The sequence below is a fragment of the Xenopus laevis genome, chromosome 6L (genome assembly GCF_017654675.1).
Source record: "Xenopus laevis strain J_2021 chromosome 6L, Xenopus_laevis_v10.1, whole genome shotgun sequence".
Classification (NCBI taxonomy): domain Eukaryota; kingdom Metazoa; phylum Chordata; class Amphibia; order Anura; family Pipidae; genus Xenopus; species Xenopus laevis.
Genome location: NC_054381.1, coordinates 32,242,652 through 32,266,283, shown reverse-complemented (window position 1 = coordinate 32,266,283; position 23,632 = coordinate 32,242,652). Strand labels below are relative to the sequence as shown.

The window sequence follows — 23,632 nt, the reverse complement described above, 5'->3', positions numbered from 1 at the left end:
TTCGTTCCACCAAAAATTGCTATCAGTAAAAGCTGCCTCAAACAGCCTGGCTTTGGAACTGTTCATGTGTTGTGGGGGCACCCATCTGTAACAAAATTGCATAAAATAAATACACACAGATGAAAAATCAAGATTTATGGTTATTGGTTACATTTAATTGACTAGAAATTAAAAAAAAAAACCAGATCCCATTTAAGATAAGCATGAAATTCCATCCTGTATCTTTGAATGATGTAAATGACTTCTAAATTCACTGCATATGCTGAGAGGACAGTAACAAATCTACAAACTACCCTCTTCTATAAATGATCAAAGGACCAGTATCAGGGGTACCCAGACTTTTGTGATATGGGTTCTGCTTTATCCACGACCCCATTCATGATTGGATACTGCTACAGTGGCATGTTAAATTGTTAAACTCAAACACACTCACACCAGCTGGCAAAAGAAATGGTGATTTTGGCCCTTTTTTGTAGACGCTCTAACAGGTATCAAGTTATCTGAGGAACATTGGTCTTCTATCTATAAATCAATCCACAAATCTTTTAAATCTTCTAAAACACAAGATTTTGCATATAAATTTATATCACGATAGTACTACACAACACCGGTTAAGTTGAAACATTTGTTTCCTGAATCTCAGGACAAATGTTGGAGATGCCATAAAGACATTGGCTCCTATACTCCTTTGCTATATATCTGGTACAAGTGTGAAGATCTAAGTAGATACTGGAAATAATAATAATAATGGAGACGGTCACACAGGAAAAGATTTCAAATGATATTCTATCTAAGTTGATACTCAATTACGACCCCCTGACAGATACCATATATACTCGAGTATAAGCCGAGTTTTTCAGCATCCAAAATGTGCTGAAAAAGTCTATCTGGGCATATACTCGAGTCAGTGGGCAGTAGCTGAGATTGCAGTCACTTTTAATCATTCCTATAACAACAGTTCGCTTGGGGAGAGACTGCAATATTGCACAGCTCTGTTGGTTATATGAAAGAATAACAGTGACTGCAATATCACACAGCGCCATCTGTTGGTTGTATGAAAGAATAACAGTGACTGCAATATCACACAGTGCCCTCTGTTGGTTATATGAAAGAATAACAATGACTGCAATATCACACAGCACCATCTGTTGGTTATATGAAGGATTAACAGTAATGGCAATATCACACAGCACCCTCTGTTGGTTATACAAAAGATTAACAGTGATGGCAATATCACACAGCACCCTCTGCACATGGTATTGGGACAGTGGGACAATGCACACAGTTTTCCGTTTGGCAATTCTCTGTCACCATCAACTTTGCAAAGAAGTCCGGTTTATCGCTAGGGGTCGCTTTGGCGGAATGTGCGCTGCTGGGAGACAGGGCTGTAGTTGTGTCTAGGCTTATACTCGAGTCAATAAGTTTTCCCAGTTTTTCTAGGTAAAATTAGGTACCTCGGCTTATACTCAGGTCGGCTTATACTCGAGTATATACGGTACTATGATAAAGAATCAATTAATACTTTTCATGTTGCAAACTGCAAAAGCAATGATACCAAAAAAAATGGAAAGATAGAAATCACCCTACAATCCAAGACTGATTTCTCCTTATGGAAGAAACACGGGAAATGGAAGAAATGACTGCAATGATTAGTCACAAAAATCATAAGTACTGGCAGACCTGGTCTCCTTGGATAGAATATCTTAATTTAAAGGAGTGATAGTTTTTAAATATTGTGTGGAAATATGGGGCCAAAAATAAAAACTGCAATATCTATACTGATGGTTGAAACCATATAATACTCTCTCTAGTTTTCTTATTTTTATTTCCTTCTTCCTTTCTTCTTTTTTGTTATTTATCTTTTTTTTCTTAAAAATTGTGGTTTGTAGAACTCTGTACTGTATGTGTAATGTAGGGAAGGAAAAGGACAAGTAGTTAAATCTCTCCCTTGTTTCCTTTATTCCCCTATCCCGTTTTTTTTTTTTTTCTGTATGCCTTTTGAAAAATTTGTATAAATAAAGAATTTAAAAAAAAAAGCTCTAACAGAGCTCTAACAGATTACTAACAGTGGAAAATGTTAACAGACAAAACCTGAGTGTATTGCTGGTTAAACATTACCGGATGGCAAATGGCATGAAAACTGCAACTGGCTAAATTATGGCTAATAGTGGATTGTTTTCTCTGTTTTCTGCTCATGCATGGGTCACTTACTCAGACACACACATCAATGATCTGTATGGACAGATTTGTGTTTCTCTTAAGCACACTCTGTGATATCAGATGCAGACACAGCATTGCAGCCATGTGAATATGAAACATGACTGACGTGTGCTTCCATCGCATTCTTCTCTTGAATATTTTGTCTGTCCAAGTCCTCACATTTTATATTTATTTTTACCCCCTTGTTTTATGTCCCAAATGACTGCTTACTGAGGCCAACGTGAGTTTATACTTAAGCTGCTGAGTGTCAGCTGAGAGTTCCATGACAATACAGGCAGCTCGGTTTTTCTTGTGGACCATGAGCCAATGGGAAGGGCGTCTCCCATTTTATACAAATAATTCAAATTCTTAAAAATAAATTCATTTTTCTCTGTAATAAAAAAAAAGTACCTTGTTTTTAGTCCAAATCAATATATAATGAATCTTTATTGGAGTCAACACAAGCCCATTGGGTTTATTTAATGTGTAAATGATTATATAGTAGACTTTAGGTATGAATGTATGACCCAAATTATGAAAAGTTCCATTATCTGGAAAACCCCAGGTCCTGTGCAATCTGGGTAAAAGATTTCATACCTGTAGTACGTTTTGCAAACAGCCAATCACAATCCCTCACATCTACCTTAAAATAAGTAGGTACAATCAACATTGCACATCTTTGCCTCCAAACCGCCCTTCCACTTTTTTTGGAAACCTTTTTGTTTCTGGCATTAAACATTTTTTGTTTGAGGAAAATCTTGATTCTGCTGTGTTCCTGGGGAGAGGAAGAAGAAAATGAAGAGGAGGAGCAGGCAATATCCAATTCTTCCCCCAACTCCCATAATCCCTCACTGGAAGCACTAAAGAATTTTACTCATTTATGAATTCTGCGCCTTTTTAATACAGATTTATAATGGGGGGCATCAATAGAGTCTCACATAAGCTTCACATTTGCAGAATCAGTGCTATCCCTGGCTAATTTTCTAGCCTTGCCATCAATTAATTTATATATCCTAATGTTTCTTCATCTTATTCCACAAGTCAACCTCAAAATAATGAGCATAAAGAGATTGTGAATCCGATTGTGAATCCGACTAAATAAAACCTCTAAGCTCACATCCATCCATCTTTATTTCACCTATAACCCTTTTCTTTTCATTAATTATCAGCTGTATCAGGGTTAGAAAACAATTGCATTCGAGCTTATATTAAATTCCTCTGTATTATTCATAAATTTTAGAAATGTGTATATTCTCAATCCTCTTGGTACCTTCTGGCTCTTCTATATTCCACCATAACTTAGTCTCGCTGCTAAAGTTACATTCTCCATTTCCAACTATACTCTCTGGAATCTGTAGGCAGTTGTGTGACCACATTGTTGCCAAAACACTTTCATCAGTCACAAGATCATCAACCTGCTTCATCATATCTTTGTAAGTCAAATACCAGACCAAAATAAAAAAGGAAGGTCTGTCTAAATAAACTGATGCTGATGCCTATACAAAAAACCAAGCTAATAGAGGTCAATAAAACACCAAACAGCATCCAGCAAAGAAATCATATGGAAATCAATGGATCAAAAAATAGTAGTAACTCATTGAAGATTGATGAAATGAATTGAAGTACAGGTATGGGACCCAGTATCCAGAAAGCTCAAGAATTATGGAAAAGCCGTCTCCTATACTCCATTATAAGCAAATAATTCTAATTTCTAAAAATGATTTTCTTTTTCTCTTTAATAATAAAACAGTACCTTGTACTTGATCCAAACTAAGATATATTTAATCCTTATTGGAAGCAAAACCAGCCTATTGGTTTTGTTTTTAAATTACATATTAGTAAACTTAGTTATTTACTAAAACTCATTTTCCTGGTTGGGCTCTTTGGGGCAAAAACGAAACAGTAATACTTATTTGGCATCGTTGTATGTATGTATATGTGTATGTTTTTATTTATATAGTGCTACTTATGTACAGGTAGGGGACCCGTTATCCTGAAACCCGTTACCCAGAAAGCTCTGAATTATGGAAAGGCTGTCTTCATTTTATCCAAATAATCCAGATTTTTAAAAATGATTTTGTTTTTCTTTGTCATAATAACAAAATGCACCAAACTAAGATATAATTAATCCTTATTGGAAGCAAAACCAGCCTATTGGGTTTAATTAATGTTTACATTATTTTCTAGTGGAGTTGAGGTATGATCCAAATTATGGAAAGATCCATTATCAGGAAAACCCTAGGCCCCGAGCATTATGGATAACAGATCTCATGCCTATACACAACTTAATACAGCATAATAGCAAAGTAATAGTAATAACAAACGGGTCAATACAATAAATACAAACAAGTACAGTTGCATTCACTAAAGATTCAAGTTCCAAGTGTTAGAGACAAGCAGAAGGAGATCACTGCCCCATAGAGCTTACAATCTAAGTGGGTACTTACAGACACAAGTAGGAGAAAATGAAGTGCCAGTGTGTTGGCAATGCTATATAAGTGGCAGAAGTGGATAGGGTCAGTGCTCCAAGACGAAGTCTTGAGTTTAGATCGGAAGAGACGGAGGAAGGAATCTCATAATTTCTGCCCATGGTAAATGTACACACTGTCTTAATGTTGCCAATGTTTTACTTTTTAGGCTTATATTGCAATCGCACTTGGGATGGATGGTTATGTTGGGATGATACACCCGCTGGAAAAAATGTCACCCAGAATTGCCCTGACTACTTTCCCGATTTTGATCCAACAGGTATGGTGTGTTTTATTACTCCAGAATTTTCTTTTCTTTTTAGTAAATGTGTGTGTTTCTTTATCCCATTATATCAAATGCATCTAATGGTGCTTCTGCTGTTTCAGTGTATGCGGCACAGCAAGCAAGGCGTTGATTAGATTTGATTTACCGCTTGCAGAAAAGGGAAGTTTGTTTCCATATTAAAAGAGCAGGAACAGTAAAGCAGAACTGATTAAGAAGCTGGTACACAATCCATATGCACCAGACAGTATTAACTAGAGAACTGGATAGTGTACGAAATTCTATATTCATTAAGAAGTCTGCGTGTTACATGTTCAGAAAGGGAAGCAATCATTTAGCGGGCATTTTTGATTATCTTTTAAATGTGACAAATTGAAATCTGCAATATAGCTTCACCCTGCTGCTAAAGGGAATCATAATAATTAGGCCTATAATTTAATGACATGGTTGTACATATGATGTAATAAAAGCTGACAAGCTTGCTATTGGTCTTGTAACTAATAGAAACACAGTCTCAAAAAACTCATCACCACTTTTGTAGATAACAGGTTGTCTAATTCTAGGCAGTGTCATTCTGTGGCTACTAAAGCAAATAAAGTTCTGTCTTGCATAAAAAAGGGCATTAACGCAAGGGATGAAAACATAATTCTGCCTCTTTATAGGTCCCTGGTAAGGCCTCATCTGGAGTATGCAGTGCAGTTTTGGACTCCAGTTCTTAAGAGGGATATAAATGAGCTGGAGAGAGTGCAGAGACTAAGTGCAACTAAATTGGTTAGAGGGACGGAAGACTTAGATTATGAGGGTAGACTGTCAAGGTTGGGGTTGTTTTCTCTGGAAAAAAGGGGCTTGTGAGGGGACATTACACTTTATTACATTACACTTTACAAGTACAATAGAGGACATTATAGACAAATAGCAGGGGACCTTTTTACCCATAAAGAGGATCACTGTACTAGAGGCCACCCCTTTAGACTAGAAGAAAAGAACTTTCATTTGAAGCAACGTAGGGGGTTCTTCACAGTCAGGACAGTGAGGTTGTGGAATGCACTGCCGGGTGATGTTGTGATGCTGATTCAGTTAATGCCTTTAAGAATGGCTTGGATGATTTCTTGGACAGACATAATATCAAAGGCTATTGTGATACTAAACTCTATAGTTAGTATAGGTATGGGTATATAGAATTTATGTAAAAGTAGGGAGGGGTGTGTGTATGGATGCTGGGTTTTCATTTGGAGGGGTTGAACTTGATGGACTTTGTCTTTTTTCAACCCGATTCAACTATGTAACTATGTAACTATATGTAACCACATCAACATTCTTTTTAAATATGCAAATGCTGGAACTGAAGCCACATCTCAAACACTGCCAGGCAGCAATGATAAGCAGTGTGCCACTATACCAAATTATGTTTGCAGAAAAGTCGATGTTTTTGATAGTTTTTGTATTATTTATAGACACATTTGGCCACATTTAATAAGAGTGTGCAAGAAACCAAATGCAAGCATTGGCTTAATTCACTATGTTTTTTCCCATAATGCAGCATTTTCTTGTAGAATCTCAGCTTTAATACTGTATGCCTGCCACTATGCACAAGCAAAATCGTTATACAGGCACCCTATATGGACTTCTATGTAAGCCTCATGCAAGTTGTGTCCATGTCATCATGTGCATTCTCTTCAGTCCTCCAGTGTACTTAGCATAAAGATAAAGATGCCATGGGCACAATACACAAAATATACTTTATGTCAGAGGCAGGTGTAATATACAGGGATCTGCTTCATGCCCTTTTGGCTAAGATCAAGTGTAGGTTATGTTCTTAGGAGGGGAAACTGGTTGCTCCTCCATACCTTGATTCTCCTGCCAAAAGGCAGGCAGCATGAAAGTCTGAGGTGCACCGTAGCATGATAGCGACCCCAGGGCACCCGAAATGGCACAGTGAGGTGGTGGCTCCTGGCACACTACTAAGGCACTTTAGCACAATGGCACTTTAGGTTTTTATGCTGCACTCACGTTTCTGCTGCCCGCCTTTTGGCTTATAATTCTGTCCACTGGTTGGGCCGTAATCACGGCACATTTTATTTATTTATTATACACTCTCCGTATGACATTTTTTTACCCATTTTTCAATATGTTTTTATTTATGCTATGGTTTGAGCGTACAAGTTGAGGGTTTGAGGGTGCAAGTTGCCCATTAGGGTATTGCCCCACATACCTAGAGGAGGACCATGTTCTGGTCCTCCCTGAATCTGACAAGACTTCGGCCTTTGAGAAACCATGGTAGAAGCTTTGGACAAATCCAGGTGAAAGGGACTCTCCCTAGCCGTGAAGCAAATGAAAGTCTGAAGACCCTTGCCCCTAGGTGCCTTTTGGTCCAGTGGTCGTGAGTAAAGGGGCCCTCCCTAGCTTCAGCTAAGGAGGGACCGAAAACTTGTTTTTTCACAAGTGCATTTTGGCCTTTTAGTCGAGTATTGGGACATTTTTATTTTAGGGATAGGCCACTTTTGCAGCTTTTCTGCACTTTTACACTTTTTTTGGCATTTGGGGATAGAAAGAACTGACCTTCGGCTTTCAAAAATACTAATCTAAATTTTAAAAAAAATACAGTCCATGGTTCCATTGCTTTTTATACCTCTGTATGTAATAGGAATGAAGAAGGTATGTTCAGACTCTTTCAGTCATTCTATACAGAAGGATAAGTTGCTATAAACTAAACTTACTGTAGGTAGAGATGTATTCAGCGTAGTTTGCTCATGAATAAAGAACATTCTGAGATCTTATTTTCACTTCATTAATTATCATCTGTTTCAGCTCAGCTCAATGGAAAACACATTAATATAGACCTGGCAGTAACAGCCACCATTTGAATTCATAAACTGTTCATGAAATCTGCAGTGAAATCTCCAGCCCCTCGGTAAACCCGTATAAATGGTTTGTCCCTTGATGCTGTCCAGACCTTTTAGTTTTTTTCCAAATCTTATTTTACTGTTTGTTGCAGATACAGTATCAAGCCACATGTCTAGGGGCATGTTCCCAGATGGTGTACAAAGATGGTACATCAATTGACTCATACAGTTCATTGCGTTTTCAAATGTTATCTGTATGTCTGAAAGTAATATTGCATTTATTGAATTTGTTCGGTATCCAGGAAAATCGACCTGTTCACTATGTTAAATTTCTAAAATATTAAGTAACCTTTTATACAATATTACATCCTCAGTTGAAATGGCAAAGAAAGACCCAAATAAATATGCTTAAAGTTAACTGGAGGGTTTAATTTAACGAGGAGTTCAATCTGCTCAAATAATCGAACACATTGCAGTGGTTGTTTAAAAAGGCTATCTTCCTTTATTTCTTTATTTTAGGTAATAATTGTTAGATTGAGTAATATGTTATATGGTTAAGTTGGGATTGCCAACTCCATCAAGTTGAACCCCCTCCTAATGATCCCCAGTGCATATCTATGAACATACTCATACAGGCCTATCTATACACTCAGATAAATAATTACAGTATATGAACCAATATTAATACTAACTAGCTGTTGAACTTACGGCACCTCTGGAATCCTTGTAAAGTGAGCTGCATATCAGCGCATGCGCCAGAAGTGACAGAAATTGCAGAAGCGCCGGAAGAAGACCCAAAGATTACCGAAGCGCCGGAAGATGGTGCCTGTGACAGTTCTATTCCTCTAGACTAAAGGGGTGGCCCCTGGTCTGTATTGTACTTGTAAAGAGTAATCATACCCCCTTGCAAGGGCCTTTTGGTCCAGAGAAAACAACCCCAGCCTTCTACCTTCATAATTTAAATCTTCCATCCCTTTAACCAGTTTAATTGCATGTCTCTGCACTCTCTCCAGCTCATTTATATCCCTCTTAAAGGGGAAGGAAACCTAGTCGGCGCAAACCCCCCACCCCACTCGTTTGTTGCCCACCCTCCCTCCTCCCCCTGGCCTACCCGTCCCGCTGGGCAAATGCCCCTAACTTGTTACTTACCCTTCTGCGCAGGTCCAGTCCAGGGAGTTCACAGACGACATCTTCTTCCAAACGATCTTCTTCCTGCTGTGAACGGCGTTTTGGCGCATGCGCAGTAGGATCATTTCGCCGGTACGGATCTACTGCGCATGCGCCAAAAGTCACGCACATGCGCAGTAGATCGTACCGGCGAAATGATCCTACTGCGCATGCGCCGTTCAAAGCAGGAAGAAGATCGCGTGGAAGAAGATGTCGTCTGTGAACTCCCTGGACTGGACCTACTGCGCATGCGCCAAAAGTCACCCACATGCGCAGTAGATCGTACCGGCGAAATGATCCTACTGCGCATGCGCCGTTCAAAGCAGGAAGAAGATCGCGTGGAAGAAGATGTCGTCTGTGAACTCCCTGGACTGGACCTGCGCAGAAGGGTAAGTAACAAGTTAGGGGCATTTGCCCAGCGGGATGGGTAGGCCAGGGGGGAGGAGGGAGGGTGGGCAACAAACGGGAGGGGGGTGGGGGGTTTGCGCCGACTAGGTTTCCTTCCCCTTTAAGGACTGGAGTCCAAAACTGCACTGCATACTCCAGATGAGGCCTCACCAGGGACCTATAAAGAGGCATAATTATGTTTTCATCCCTTGATTTAATGCCCTTTTTATGTAAGACAGTACTTTTGCTTTGGTAGCCACTGAATGACACTGCCTAGAATTGCACAGCTTGTTATCCACAAAAGTCCTGAAATCCTTCTCAGTTAAGGAAACCCCCAACTCGCATTTATGTTATTTATACCAACATTGCATTTGCAGTCAGTGAGTTCACTGGTCTAACAAAATGATTTCAGGATGAAGACAGGAAGGTTGGCACAACCTGGCTTGAGAGGAATGATATATCATCCCAATTGCATAATACTATTATAACAAGGACATATATATTTAGACTTATATTGTGTTATCATCGGCTAGCCATGGTTGGTTTTATTGTGACGGTAGGTAGGGTGTTTGCACGTGTTCTATAGATTTAGACTGCACTTGATGAACTAAGCAAAAGGCTGGTGGAGGTGCTGAGAGAGTTTTTTTGTGTTAGCAACCTGTATCCTCTACCTTAAAGGAAATGAAAGGTATCTAGTACATGAATCCCCTTTAATGCCTAGCAGTAGCAATATACCAAAAAAAATGTTTTTATTAATAGGACACAATCTCTGTAACAATTTTACATCCTCCAAAAATGTATACTGCACAAGTAAATATGGATTCATTAATTAAGCATGTTTATACCGTGCAGCTTCAGATGGATGAATTGACTGATCACAGACTGGTTATTTGTTTCCACCACCATTGCATTTATTGGTGAAAGTTGGCAACAGCACATAAAGATTATTTTATATAAAAAACTGGCTTTGTGTTTCACATCTCTGATACACCTGCCTGTGAGACAAGGAAGGCTTGACTATTTGTATCACAATTAAAAGACTTTGAGGGATCCAGTGTGCTGGCTCCTCTTTCTGTTTATCTTTAGACCTGACTCTGAACCTCTATTACAGTTATGGGACATATTATCTGGAATGCTGGGGACCTGGGGTTTTCTGGATAACAGATCCTTGGATAATTTTGGATCTTCTACTAGAAAATCATGTTAATATTAAATAAACAAAAAAAGGCTGGGGTTGCTTCCAATAAGGATTAATTATATCTTAGCTTGGATCAAGTACAAGGTGCTGTTTTATTATTACAGAGAAAAAGGAAATCGTTTTTAAAAATTTGGTTTATTTCAATAAAATTGAATCAATGGTAGAAGGCCTTTCCATTATTCAAAGTTCCGAATAACAGATCCCATACCTGTACATGTTTCTGCAAAGTCAACTAACGGCACAAGTATGGCTTGTGGTCAGTGGGACTATTACCCAGACTATCACTGAGCGTGAAAAACCAATGGAGAGTAATTTGCATATAACAGTCATTCTGAATTTTGGCCCACTTCTACAAAAATGATCATAAAAGTGGGTTTTGTTTATTTATATTGCTTGTGTTAAAAAAAAAAGGATTGGCTTATTCTTTCCCTTTAGAAGCCTTTAGCCGCAGTGCCACATTTTCATCAGATTTGGAAATAGGCTACATTTTTTCCATGGGCTGCAACAGAGCGGTTCCAGTGCAGATTTGTGCTGCAGATAAATTGCTGTGGTTTGAAATGGAATTAATTTTTGCTAAGATTGGATATTTTACAAAAAACTGCTATGCGGCTCATTTAGCACATACCTGTAGATTTATTTCATAGCTTTAATATTCCATTCTCTACAGTCTCTGCTTTTGGTCACAACATGTACAGCAACCTGGGCAAGCAAAGAACCCCACCAGTGTCCAATACGCTCAGTCCAATACGCTCAGCTTCATTGTCATTAAAGCTTTTCACTCTACTTGGTCTCATGCTAATCACACACATTTATGTTGAACCAGCACGTGACTAGTGTACACACACTCACAAAAGATAAAGAGATTACTCTACATTTGTACTCTCTGGGATTAGAGACAAAAGCAAAGGATGACATTTAATGAGAGGTAGATTTGAGAGGTGCTTTGTTTGCACAGAACTTCTCCTACAGGGGCATTAAAAACACCTCAACAAAAGGACTTTTGACTTTACTACTCATTTGATTGTGTGTCTGATACATATGGCAAATTCAAAAGTTGATTTAAAGTAGAAGTGAAGTGATTTGCCAATAAAAAGCTTCCAGCACAGCACTGCTGCCCAAGCACATGGGCCAGAAGTCCAAGAATGGACTTGTTTCCCTGTACTGACTGCCGATTAGCACCATGCATACTGATATGGTATTGGCTTGCAGTGTGCAGTACACAGATATGGTGATTTCAACCTCGGGTACAAGGGAGCATGGCTGTTCCTGCTCCATGTGGAGAAGACCCTGTCCTGGAAGCCTATGATTGCAAAATGACTTTACTTATATCAAAATAAAGTGGTGTTTTTCTTAGTAAACCGATTAAAAACAACTCACAACAAAATTTGTTGCCTGTTTGTCTTACAGATGGTGGTTATTATAAGTAATACGTGATGTTCTAGCATGCTGACAAATTCAGCTGTAAGCGCATATCATTATGGGCATGACAACAACGGTGATACCTTTAATGAATTACTGACATAAGGACACTGAGGTGCTATCTTCAGGCAGAAGTCAAAAGTACTACAATTAAAAGGCAAAATCAAAACAGTGAAAGAGAGGGGGAAAGCTGAAAGTTCACTGAAAGTTTAAGATAAAAATAATATTGGATCAGGGTAAATATGAAATATAGAGGCAGAGGTTCCAGGTCATTATTTCCAGTGCCAAGTTGTTCAGGTCTGAATGGAAGGATGCTAGAATTCTAAAATATTTATCACATAAACTATAATACTATTTTGCTTGTTATCTTTGCCAAATGGTATGTATTTATGTCTACATAGAGAATGACGATAGATATTTATTGCGTTGGTGAGGTCAAAGTCAAAATGTAAAATAAAGTAACAGAAAAAATCATCCAAGCCATTCTTAAAGGCATTAACTGAATCAGCATCACAACATCACCCGGCAGTGCATTCCACAACCTCACTGTCCTGACTGTGAAGAACCCCCTACGTTGCTTCAAATGAAAGTTCCTTTCTTCTAGTCTAAAGGGGAGGCCTCTGGTACAGTGATCCACTTTATGGGTAAAAAGGTCCCCTGCTATTTGTCTATAATGTCCTCTAATGTACTTGTAAAGTGTAATCATGTCCCCTCGCAAGCGACTTTTTTCCAGAGAAAACCTTGACATTCTACCCTCATAATTTAAGTCTTCCATGCCAGTCTCAATTCACCAGTCTCTCGGCACTTTTCCAGACCTCAATGAATCCTGAAAAATTAAGTAAAGAGGTTTGGCAATCACAGAGCTAAGGTCTAAGTACCCTGGGATGAATACCATCTGGCCCCGGACCTTTTTTTAATCTTAACATGTTCTAGTCTCTTTTGAATTTGCTCATGTGTGAACCATGCATCATTAGTTATATTACTAGAATTGGGACTATTAAGAAGGAAACTGTCAATAACTGGTTTCTCATTTGTGTAGACAGATGAAAAATTTGAGTTCAGAATCTGCGCTTTAATTTTGTTTTCATCTACCAGCTGACCCCCTCTGATAGTAAAGGTCCCACCTCTTGCTTGCTGCAATATCCCTTTCCATTTCAATTTTAGCTTGCCTTATAGCTTCTTTGCATGAATTATTGGCCTCCTTGTACCTTATAAATGATTCGGCTGTCCCAGCTAACTTGAAAGCACATCTTTTCTTACCCACCTTAACACCAACGCTTCTATTGAACCAAAAAGGTTTTGCTTTGCAACGACATTCCTTGCTTACAAGGGGAATATAGTGATGTATATTTATCAAGCAGCATTTTAAAGACTTCCCATTTTTGTTCTGTATTTAACCCAGTGAAAAGCATTTCCCACTTAATATGTTGCAGAGATGCCCTTATACTGTCAAAATTTGCACGACTGAAATGTAGTGTTTTAGTTACTCCCTTATAGAATTGCTTCTGCAACAGAATCTCAAAGGAGACCATGTTATGATCAATATTCCCTAAATATTAGTTATTACAAGGTTCAACATTGAGTTATTACCAGTATGTTCTTGTACGAGCTGGAATAAAAAGTTGTCATTCAGCATATTTACAAACCTACTAGCTTTTTCAGTCTTGGCAACCCCATTACCCCAGTCTATGTCTGGATAATTGAAGTCACCTATAGTAATAACTTGACCCAGCTGCGAAGCCGCTTGTATCTGCAAGAGTAGCTGGGCTTCATACTCGACACTTATACGAGGTGGTTTATAGTATACACCAATTATAATTATCTTTGTAACCTTTTTCCCAGTCAAAATCTCTACCTACAGGGATTCTACACCCTCACCAGTGCCAGCTATGGTTATTTCTTATGCGCATGGCTTTAATTCAGGCTTTACATACAAACACACTCCTCCTCCCTTTTTAATCCCTCTGTCCCTCCTAAAAAGGGTGTAACCATTTATATTCACAATCCAGTCACATGTATCATCCCACCAGGTCTCAGTGATACCAATTATATCATAATTTTTAGAGCATGCAATTAATTCTAGGTCTCCCATTTTACCTGACAAACAATTTGCCAGCATACAGCGTAGGTTACTACTTTTACTTTTGAAATTTGCATTACTTAGTGGCAATAGTAAACCTGTGGATATTCAAATGTGTTGAAGTAGTAGAAATTGAATGACCCGTAACTAAATTCATACCAAGTCCTGCTGGGAATTATGGCAAAAAAGAAATGTTTATTATGTTGCAAGTGAAACTGTACCCTATAATAGCTAGACACGGTTGAAAAGTGGGAGAATGTTCTGTTGGTTTCCTTAGTAACACTGGTTTCCTTTTGAGGGATAATTTCTACTACTGATATCTAAAACCCATTTACAAATAATAACTATGAATGAGATGTCTGCTAGGTGAATGCATTCACAAAGTAGTTGAAGTAAAAAAAGAAAAATGCTGAAAGAAAGCATGAATAATACAATAGTGAGTCTTACTTCATCAGCATGGTAAATTCTGTCATTTTATTTATTCTAGAAATGGTAAAGATACAGAGTTATGTGTAAGACAGTATACGTTAATTTACCTTTTTGAAGGCACACACTCATTCTGTCATGGGGAATAAGAGCTCTGGGGAAGGGACAATCATTTGAACTGCTTGGTTATAAACCCCTTCCGGAGGATTGGGACTGTGATATTTACCAAGGACTGTGTATAGCAACATTTAAGCACCTAATAGTGGTTTAGGTAGTGTGGAGGCACTGCGCTGTAATTCCCAGTACTTTTCATATGCAAAAGGTAATCAGGGTCCCTGGATTGCCAAGGGTAAGTTGCTATTTAAAGAGACAGTAACTAAATAAGGGCTATACCAAACTGAGGCATGTGACAAATAATAAAGCTAGTTTGAGCTCCACAATTTTCTTTATCCTGTTGTCTCATGCATGCACAGAAGCACAGTTTATGTGTATTTGTGGATAACAAGCCTTTAGGTAGTCAAAAATGTAATTTCTAGATAAATTGGCAAACTGTGTATTTACAGCATAGTGTAAATATACTGCAAAAATAGGATGCTTTACCGAGATATGACACACTTCATTCTCCAGTACGTTCCATCATTCCTCTGTACTCTGCTGTTTACATTGGCAGTTGTTACTATGTGAATTATTTTATCTTATCTACCTGTCCATATTTTCTTTGCATACTTTATTATGCAAAGAAAATTATAAAAACCATACTTTATTATGCAAAGAAAATTATTATAAAACCGTAACTCCAACTGCCAGATTATCAGAGCTTGGCTCAGCAACCAATAAAGGAACCAAATAAACATACATAGTTGCCTAATGTTTTACAGGTATGAGATCCAGAATGCTCCAAATTATGGGAAGGTCATCTCCCATAGACTCCATTTTATCCAAATAATCCAAAATGTTTAAAAGGATTTCCTTTTTCTCTGTAATAAAAAAAAACAGTAGCTTGTACTTGATCCAAACTAAGATATAATTAATCCTTATTGGAAGCAAAACCAGCCTATTGGGGTTATTTAATGTTTACATGATTTTCTAGTAGACTTAAGGTATCCAAATTATGCAAAGATTATTGATCCGGAAAACCCCTGGTCCCGAGAATTCTGGATAAAAGGTCCTTTATCCTGTATAAGGAAAAATATAATAAATTTAATAATTATAATGGAAAAATTGTGTGTGATTTTATGAAGAATGTAGATAGCTGATGTTATTGAATCATTAGACTTGATGCCACCACCTGCCCTACGTGACTTTTAAAGGTACCAAGAGAAGCTTTTTGCCGCCTTGCCCCATGGCAGGAGAAGTATTAATCATAATGATCCAGATGAAGACTCATGACATGACATTGTGCCATGAGACATCTGCTATCTCCACAAGTAACTGCCAAGTCTTGCACCAAATCTAAACACAGGTGCCAGTCTTGAACAGCATGGAAAGGCCTGTAAATTATTCCAGAATTGTATATGGCAGGGTGTGGATCGGAGCGGCTTTTCTTTTTTCTTTTCCATTTGAGAGGAAGCCTAATGGATACATTCATAACGTATGAATCACTATCCTCCTTCACAAGTCAGGCTTATAAAAATACAATTGGCTGAGTTGGAATCTTTCTGTTTAATATGCTTCATTAAAATATGACAGTTATTTTTGTGTTGGCGTGCTGTAATACTATGCTTTCAAAAATGCTTTAAGGTTTAGCGGTCATGATATTTATCGCAGGTCACTCCATCATTTCAGCACGTGTATAAATATTTATATTAATTGGAACTGTTCTGGCTCCCCAGACCTGTTTGAAGACCCATCCAAATAGCATTACTGCCTCGACAAGGTACCAGTCTGTAGTTGCGGATGGGTGTTGCAAATGCATCACTTCTAAGGTTTCCTGATCAAGTAGAGAATAAGGAAAGAATTTGTTTGTCGTGAATTATTTTAGTACTTGGGGCATGACATTTTAGGGTTCATTTAGAATCTCTCTATATTTGTGTCATCAAGCTGCTAAAAATATCCAGTCTTGTATGCGAAATGTATTGAGTGTATTGAATGCCCTTCAATTTGGAGTCTAAGCCAGTAGGAGACTATGGTGCATATTTATAAAATTGGCACTAAAATAGAATGTTCTGCTCTGATTTGTTATACTGCAGATCACTGTGTCAAAAGCATCATTCTGTATGTGGCCAAAAGTATACATTTTTAGCCAAAACTCTCCAGACATTCAATTAACTGTCTAAAATTACATTTCTTGAGTTCCAAACTGTCTCCAGAACAGTGACCACACAGGAATTGTTTGTTGGAATGTTTGGGGTTTTATGGGTGATCAAAGGCAATCAGATCTCTTATATAGATGTATAATGCCAAGCGTCAAAATAAGGGGTGTAACTGTAAAGGGCACCTCCATTGGGAGTGGTAAATTGCATCTGCCATCTGGCAGTCTGATGGAACAGCCAGGGGTTGGCACAAGCCACAAGGACACTACCTGTATGAAGAAATTTAGTGGGGGAAGAATAAGGTTTTGGGGCTGTTTTTCATGATTTAGGCTAGGGACTGTGATAATGGAATCAAAGCAAAGCTACAGTGTGCAATGGATTCTTTACATTTGGTTTGGGAATGAGATGTTGGGCAATGCTGTGAGTAACATTTTTGCAGAAAGAGCTGATGTAGTGGCAAGGAGCCACGAAACGCATTAAGCGGGCAGCCCTCATGGGAGATATGCTGCTGGGATTTTTAATGGATGTATAGTAAATTTTGAATATTTTAAACTCTCTATCCTGGCTCTATGGTGCTCCATTCTTCTACACAAATACTGAGTAAGTATAGTAAACTTAGCATAGAAATGGCTTAGTTAAAGGGATACTGTCATGGGAAAAAACATTTTTTTCAAAATGAATCAGTTAATAGTGCTGCTCCAGCAGAATTCTGCACTGAAATCCATTTCTCAAAAGAGCAAACAGATTTTTTTATATTCAATTTTGAAATCTGACATGGGGCTAGACATATTGTCAATTTCCCAGCTGCCCCAAGTCATGTTTTCCGATGACAGAATCCCTTTAATAACTGCTTAAGGCAAGGACATTTCTTACTAACCATGGCAAACGCTATACACATTTACTACACTTGCATTGTTTGTTCCCTTTCACTTTATTGTGTAATAAAATGTTGGTGGAAATTCCAGGTAGTCCAGCAGACTAGATTTTATCGAGCTAACTGCCTTACCAAATCTGTGCATGTATGGTCAAAAGACCATGGCCATATCAGCCCTACTGGCTGATTCCTTAGACTCCCACAAGCGAATATGGGATCCTTGGGGAAAAATTTAAAGTCAACAGGAATCCTGGGAATAATGCTCCGCAAGTGTAGTTGGGCTTACCTTAATCCGATTTCAAAACTAAGAGAAGATGAAGTATGTTATTATGCTTCCCCCCCCCTTTTTTTTTTTTTTTTTTTTTTTTTTTTACTTCTTTCCCCTTTTCTGTTATGATTTAATGTGCTACTTTATTCCCTGTTCACGATGTTGCATCTCATTAAGAATGGTATGATAATGTTTTATCATAATTTGTAATGTCACTTTATTGCCATATATGTATGCTTGATATCTGATAATACAAATAAAGAGATATAAAAAAAAAAAAAAAAGACCATGGCCAAGTAGAAAATACAAGCAAAGATCCGATTGGTTGCTATGGACAACTACACTGATGCAATTTCTCACATATCTTAGTTAATCAGCACCTATATGCTTAACTTGGAGCAGTACTCAGTAGCATATACAGCCCCTCTACACAGCTCCACTGTCTGTTAGTCGTTTGGGAGTAGCAATACCTAAAATGTACTGGTTAATGTAAAGTGTTATTTCATTTACAGAAAAAGCATCCAAATACTGTGATGAGAATGGAAATTGGTTCCAGCATCCTGAAAGCAACCGCACTTGGTCCAACTACACGCTCTGCAATTCATTTACCTCCAAGAAGCTGAAGGTGAGATTATCATGGCTGCCTTCCCTGCATAATGGTAAAGGTGTGGCTGTTGGAACCCCAAATAAGAAGTGATTTTTTCCTGTAATGTAATCTGGGGCATCATAGAGAGAGAGAGAGAGAGAGAGAGAGAGAGAGAGAGACTATTAAACTATTTACTATTAAAGTACATAGAGAGGGAACTGACTGACCAGGTTGGAGATAGAAATCAAGGGGCCCAAGGCATTGCAAAAAGGCTGGGTCCATACTCAGAAGTAAAAACTAATGTACTGTACCTGAAGGATGTCCAGCCTCTAGTTTCCATTAAAAACTGCAACTCAATTCCAAGGTTATTTAATAAATGGTCAAAAAGGGCCTTTACTCACTGCCCACCATCAACCATTGGATGGCAGACCCCACCTTTTAATCAGCTGATTTAATTTGTACTTTCTACTGGAAGAAATGTCCCTATGAGATTTTTCTAATAAAAAATCTGGTATCTTTAGTAGAATGATTTTTTTTCTATTGGTGTCCCATGTAAAGATGGGACTTAAGGGTCTGTGTATTTCTTTTCCAGCAATAAGTACACAAGTAAGAACCTCTTGGTTTATTCTTATTTTGTCTTCTTTATTATATTCATGCTCACCTGCTTGAATTACTGCCACAGATTCCTTATGGTGGCTGTGGGGCCCACCAATCAGATCTTTGCTCTGGGCCCACCGGTATTTTAAACGGATTCTGTCATGATTATTATGGTATAGTTTTTATTTCTAAATTACACTGTTTACACTGCAAATCATTCACTCTACCATATAACATTTTATTCCTGAATCAGTAAGTGTATTTTTGTAGTTGTAATATTGGTGTGTAGGCAGCCATCTCAGGTCATTTTGCCTGGTCATGTGCTTTCAGAAAGAGCCAGCACTTTAGGATGGAACTGCTTTCTGGCAGGCTGTTGTTTCTTCTACTCAATGTATTGTAACTGGAACAGTCACAGTGGGACTTGATTTTTATTCTCATATCTACCAGGGAGTTGTTATTTTTGTCAGGGAGCTGTTACCTTCCCATTGTTCTGATGATCAGCTGCTGGGGGGGGATGGGAGGGAGGAGATATCACTCCAACTTCTCCAACTTGCAATGCAGCAGACTGAGGGCTCCTGGGAAACTGACAACATGTCAAGCACCATGTTAGATTTCAACATTAAATTTAAAATCAGTTTTTTCTTTTGAAAAGAAGAGCAGATTTCTGCTGCAGAGAACTAGTAACTGTTGCATTTAAAAAAGAAAAATGTTTTCCCATAACAAAATCCCTTTAAAGTGGCCCAGCTCAGCATCCTACCAGTTGGAGTTCATCAAAAGTTATGAGACATCTTCCATGTCTTTAGTAAAACCTTCTTAGATGATAATGGGTGGCAGGGCAAAAACTCTTCCTGCCCTGCCCTATCACAGCATGGAGTTCTGTTTTCTAATGTTGTCTGCTTTAGTATAAGGTGGGAAATTATATGTTGCTTTAATTGGTAGACATACTTAATTAAAAATAATATTATTCAATTTATTCATCCAGCATCCAGTAAATAAACTATATTGGCAGCAACAATTCTGTTTTATATAAGAAATGTGTTTTATTCTATAGAGTCACGAATGACATATTTCTAAATGAATTGTATTCTACTCATCTGATCTACTAGCTGCTATTCTACTGTGGGCCTTGGGCTTAAATGCAGTCCCCCTTGGCTACAAAGCAACTAATATTTGCAGACTATAAGATATTCCTATGCAAACATATTAGATATATATAAAAGCACATTAAACCATTTTCTGCCAATTGCTGCCTATCAGGGATGAGAAAATGAAGCAGCAGCTTTGTAAGCTTTGTTATTCGTTTGGCTCACCATAAAATCTGCCAAAACAAATATTTTTCTAGAACTGATATTCGGGAGATTCGATACATATCTGCCAGTCCTTAGTTATTCTTTTTTTATGCAAAAACCTGTTAACATGTGTGGTCTGTTGGATTATTTGAAAACCAGCTTGCTGATTCAAATTTATTATTACTTTAACCATGACACATGGAAATATAAACAGAAGGAAGCCAAATAAAACCTTCTGAGTCCAAGGAGAAGGCTAATTTTCTTTTTTTTTCCCCTTTGTTATAGAATGCACATTAGGTTTTTCTTTTATGTCCTTTTATATTCTCGATTCATTTCATTTTGCCAGGAATTGTATGTTTCTTGTAATCGTCACTCTGTACATTGTCCCTGTGTTTATTGTATAACTAGGGTGACAGGCTTTGATGTATGCAGAACCCAAAGAAGTGTATTGTAGCTGGGTTGAAGTACATAGGGGGGGCCCATTCATTAAGTTCGAGTGAAGGAATAGAAGAAAAAATACTTCGAATTTCGAAGTGTTTTTTTGGCTACTTAGACCATCGAATGGGCTACTTCGATTACGACTTCGAATGGAACGATTCGAACTAAAAATCGTTCGACTATTCAACCATTCGATAGTTGAAGTACTGTCTCTTTAAGAAAAAACTTCGACCCCCTAGTTCGCCACCTAAAATCTACCGAAGTCAATGTTAGCCTATGGGGAAGGTCCCCATAGGCTTGGCTATCTTTTTTTGGGCGAAATATAATCCTTCGATCGATGGATTAAAATCCTTCGAATCGCTCGATTCGAAGAATTTAATCGTTCGATTGAACGATTATTCCTTCGATTGTTAGATCGAACTATTTGCGCAAAATCCTTCGACTTCGATATTCGAAGTCGAAGGATTTTAATTCCCAAAACGAATATCGAGGGTTAATTAACCCTCGATATTCAACCCTTGATACATTTGCCCCTTAAAGTATTTGTCTCATGAATCCAAAGCAGCAAAACAGTAAAGTAAAGAAAGGTATATAGAGAAGGTATATAGGTATATATAGGTATATGCATACAATATGCACTAATTTGATCAGAACTTTTGGCCAATTTTGAACTTTACTGCTTGGACATCTGAATGGCATATCAGGGCCACCTAATATCACTCAGTAAGATTGCAGCCAGTTTGCACAAATTGAAAGCCATAGGTACAGATTTAATTTCTGGAGGGATGAAGAGCCAGCAGATAAAGAAGTGGAAAGACCTACAACACCCCAACTATTGTTAATGATATATGTATAGATAACCAAAACATACAATATCCAGCTATTAATGGGGGAAGATCAGGTGGATAAAGCACCAGTTGGACAGTTAATGGGCCACCCTTACTGCTTGACCATGTGTGCATGTATGGCCAACATGGGGATCGGTTTTAACTAATCTTCCTGAAATCCCAATTGAAGTCAACCGCCATTGTCTTTTTTTTCACCATATTTCTGAGAAGGGATGCAGATCCAGTCATTTAAGCAACTGATTAAACAAATAAATTAATGCTACAGGTATGGAACCTGTTATCCAGAATGCTCCGGACCTGGTGTTTTCCAGATAACCGATCTTTCTGTAATTTGGATCATCGTTAAGTCTACTAAAAAAATATGAATTAAACTCAGTAGGATTGTTTTGACTTTAAAGGGGTTGTTCACCTTTCAGTTACATTTTAGTACGATGTAGAGAGTGATCTTCTGTGACAATATGCACTTGGTTTTACTTGCAGTATTGAGTTATTTAGCTTTTATTTCAGTGGCTCTGCAATTTGCAGTTTCTGCAATCTGGTTGCGAAGGTCCAAATGACCCTAGCAACCATGTTTTGATTTGAATAAGAGACTGGAATATGAATAGGAGAGGACCTGAATAGAAAGATGAGTAATAAAAAGCAATAACAATAAATGTGCAGGCTTACAGAGCATTTGTTTTAAGATGGGGTCAGTGACCTCCATATAAAAGCTGGAAAGGGTCAGACTAATAATTAATAATAAAAAAACTATATAAAAAAAAATAACGAAGACCATTTGAAAAATTGCTTAGAATTGGCCAAACCATTGCATGCTAAAAATGAACTTAATGATTGACCACCCCTTTAATATGGATTAATTATATCATAACGAAATGGACGGCACAACTGGACAAGGCTTTATTGGCAGGTAGCAACGACTATAGCTACCTTCTAATAAAGCCTTGTCCAGATGTGCCGTCCATTTCTTTGAGTTTTGTCATATGCTACAGTAAGGGACACTGAGGACAGAGCACCTGGTTGGGGGAAGAGCGGAGAGCTGGAGCGGCCCCCCTTTTTGTTTTTTCATTAATTATATCATAGTTTGGATCAAGTACAAGGCACTGATTTATAATTACAGAGAAAAAGGGGGGAAGACATTTGGATTATTTGGATAAAATGGAGTCTATGGGAGACCTCCTTTCTATAATTCAAAGCTTTCTGGATAACAGGTTGTGCCTATTTAGTTAGGGTCACTGACAGTCTGACAGAGTTAAGGAGCCCCAGCACACTGATCACATTTTTGTTATCATAAATAAAATAATAATGAGATGCAAAGGAATATTCCTCTAAACATGTCATTCTTCCATCAATTATTTCTATCTCTTCTAGATGGCCTACATACTTTACTACATGGCGATAGTAGGACATGCCTTGTCAATCGTTTCATTGTTGATTTCCCTTGGAATATTCTTCTATTTCAAGTAAGTGCCTCCCGAATGCATGATTATGTTCAGCTGCATGCACACTAATGTATAGTGCTGGCTATAGAATAGACGTTTTCAACTATTGCTGTATTTGATGGTTAGGCACAACTGTCACATAAGGAATCTTAACACCTTTATCCTTCCTCTGTGACTACCACTAGCTCATATATTGAAGGGATAAGGAGGCCCAGGTGGAAAAAGGGAGTCTCCTTGTGTTATAGCCCCAAGCAGCCAGACTGTATGAGTGATAATCACCCAGGGCACTAGCAAAAGCAAAGTGCAAAGGAAGAAAGTCAGAGGAAGCACTGGCATAGAACAAGTAGTTTTTATCTTTACATTTCTTTTAAGCGGTAAGGAACTGAATATAGAGTGGAAAATAGTGTTCTTTCCTTTCAACTATTGTGTAAAAGGTTCTAGTTATATCCCTGCGTCAGAAGAAGAAGGCAAATAAATAAAAAAATATTAAAAAAGGAAGGCCAACTGAAAATTTGAATAGAATTATCCATTCTATAACATTAAAATGTAACCTAAAGGTGAACCACCCATT

General features: G+C 38.0%; 1 protein-coding gene across 2 annotated transcripts in view; it reads left to right on the top strand.

Moving 5' to 3' along the window:
- calcr.L (calcitonin receptor L homeolog) overlaps window positions 1-23,632 on the top strand; it is a 155,083-nt gene that overhangs the window by 93,025 nt on the left and 38,426 nt on the right. For both annotated transcript variants that reach the window (XM_041565895.1, XM_018267316.2), the window contains exons 5-7: window positions 4,837-4,947; window positions 18,377-18,489; window positions 22,991-23,082. In XM_041565895.1, coding sequence (XP_041421829.1) covers window positions 4,837-4,947; window positions 18,377-18,489; window positions 22,991-23,082 — 316 coding nt within the window. The remainder of the gene's footprint in view (window positions 1-4,836; window positions 4,948-18,376; window positions 18,490-22,990; window positions 23,083-23,632) is intronic.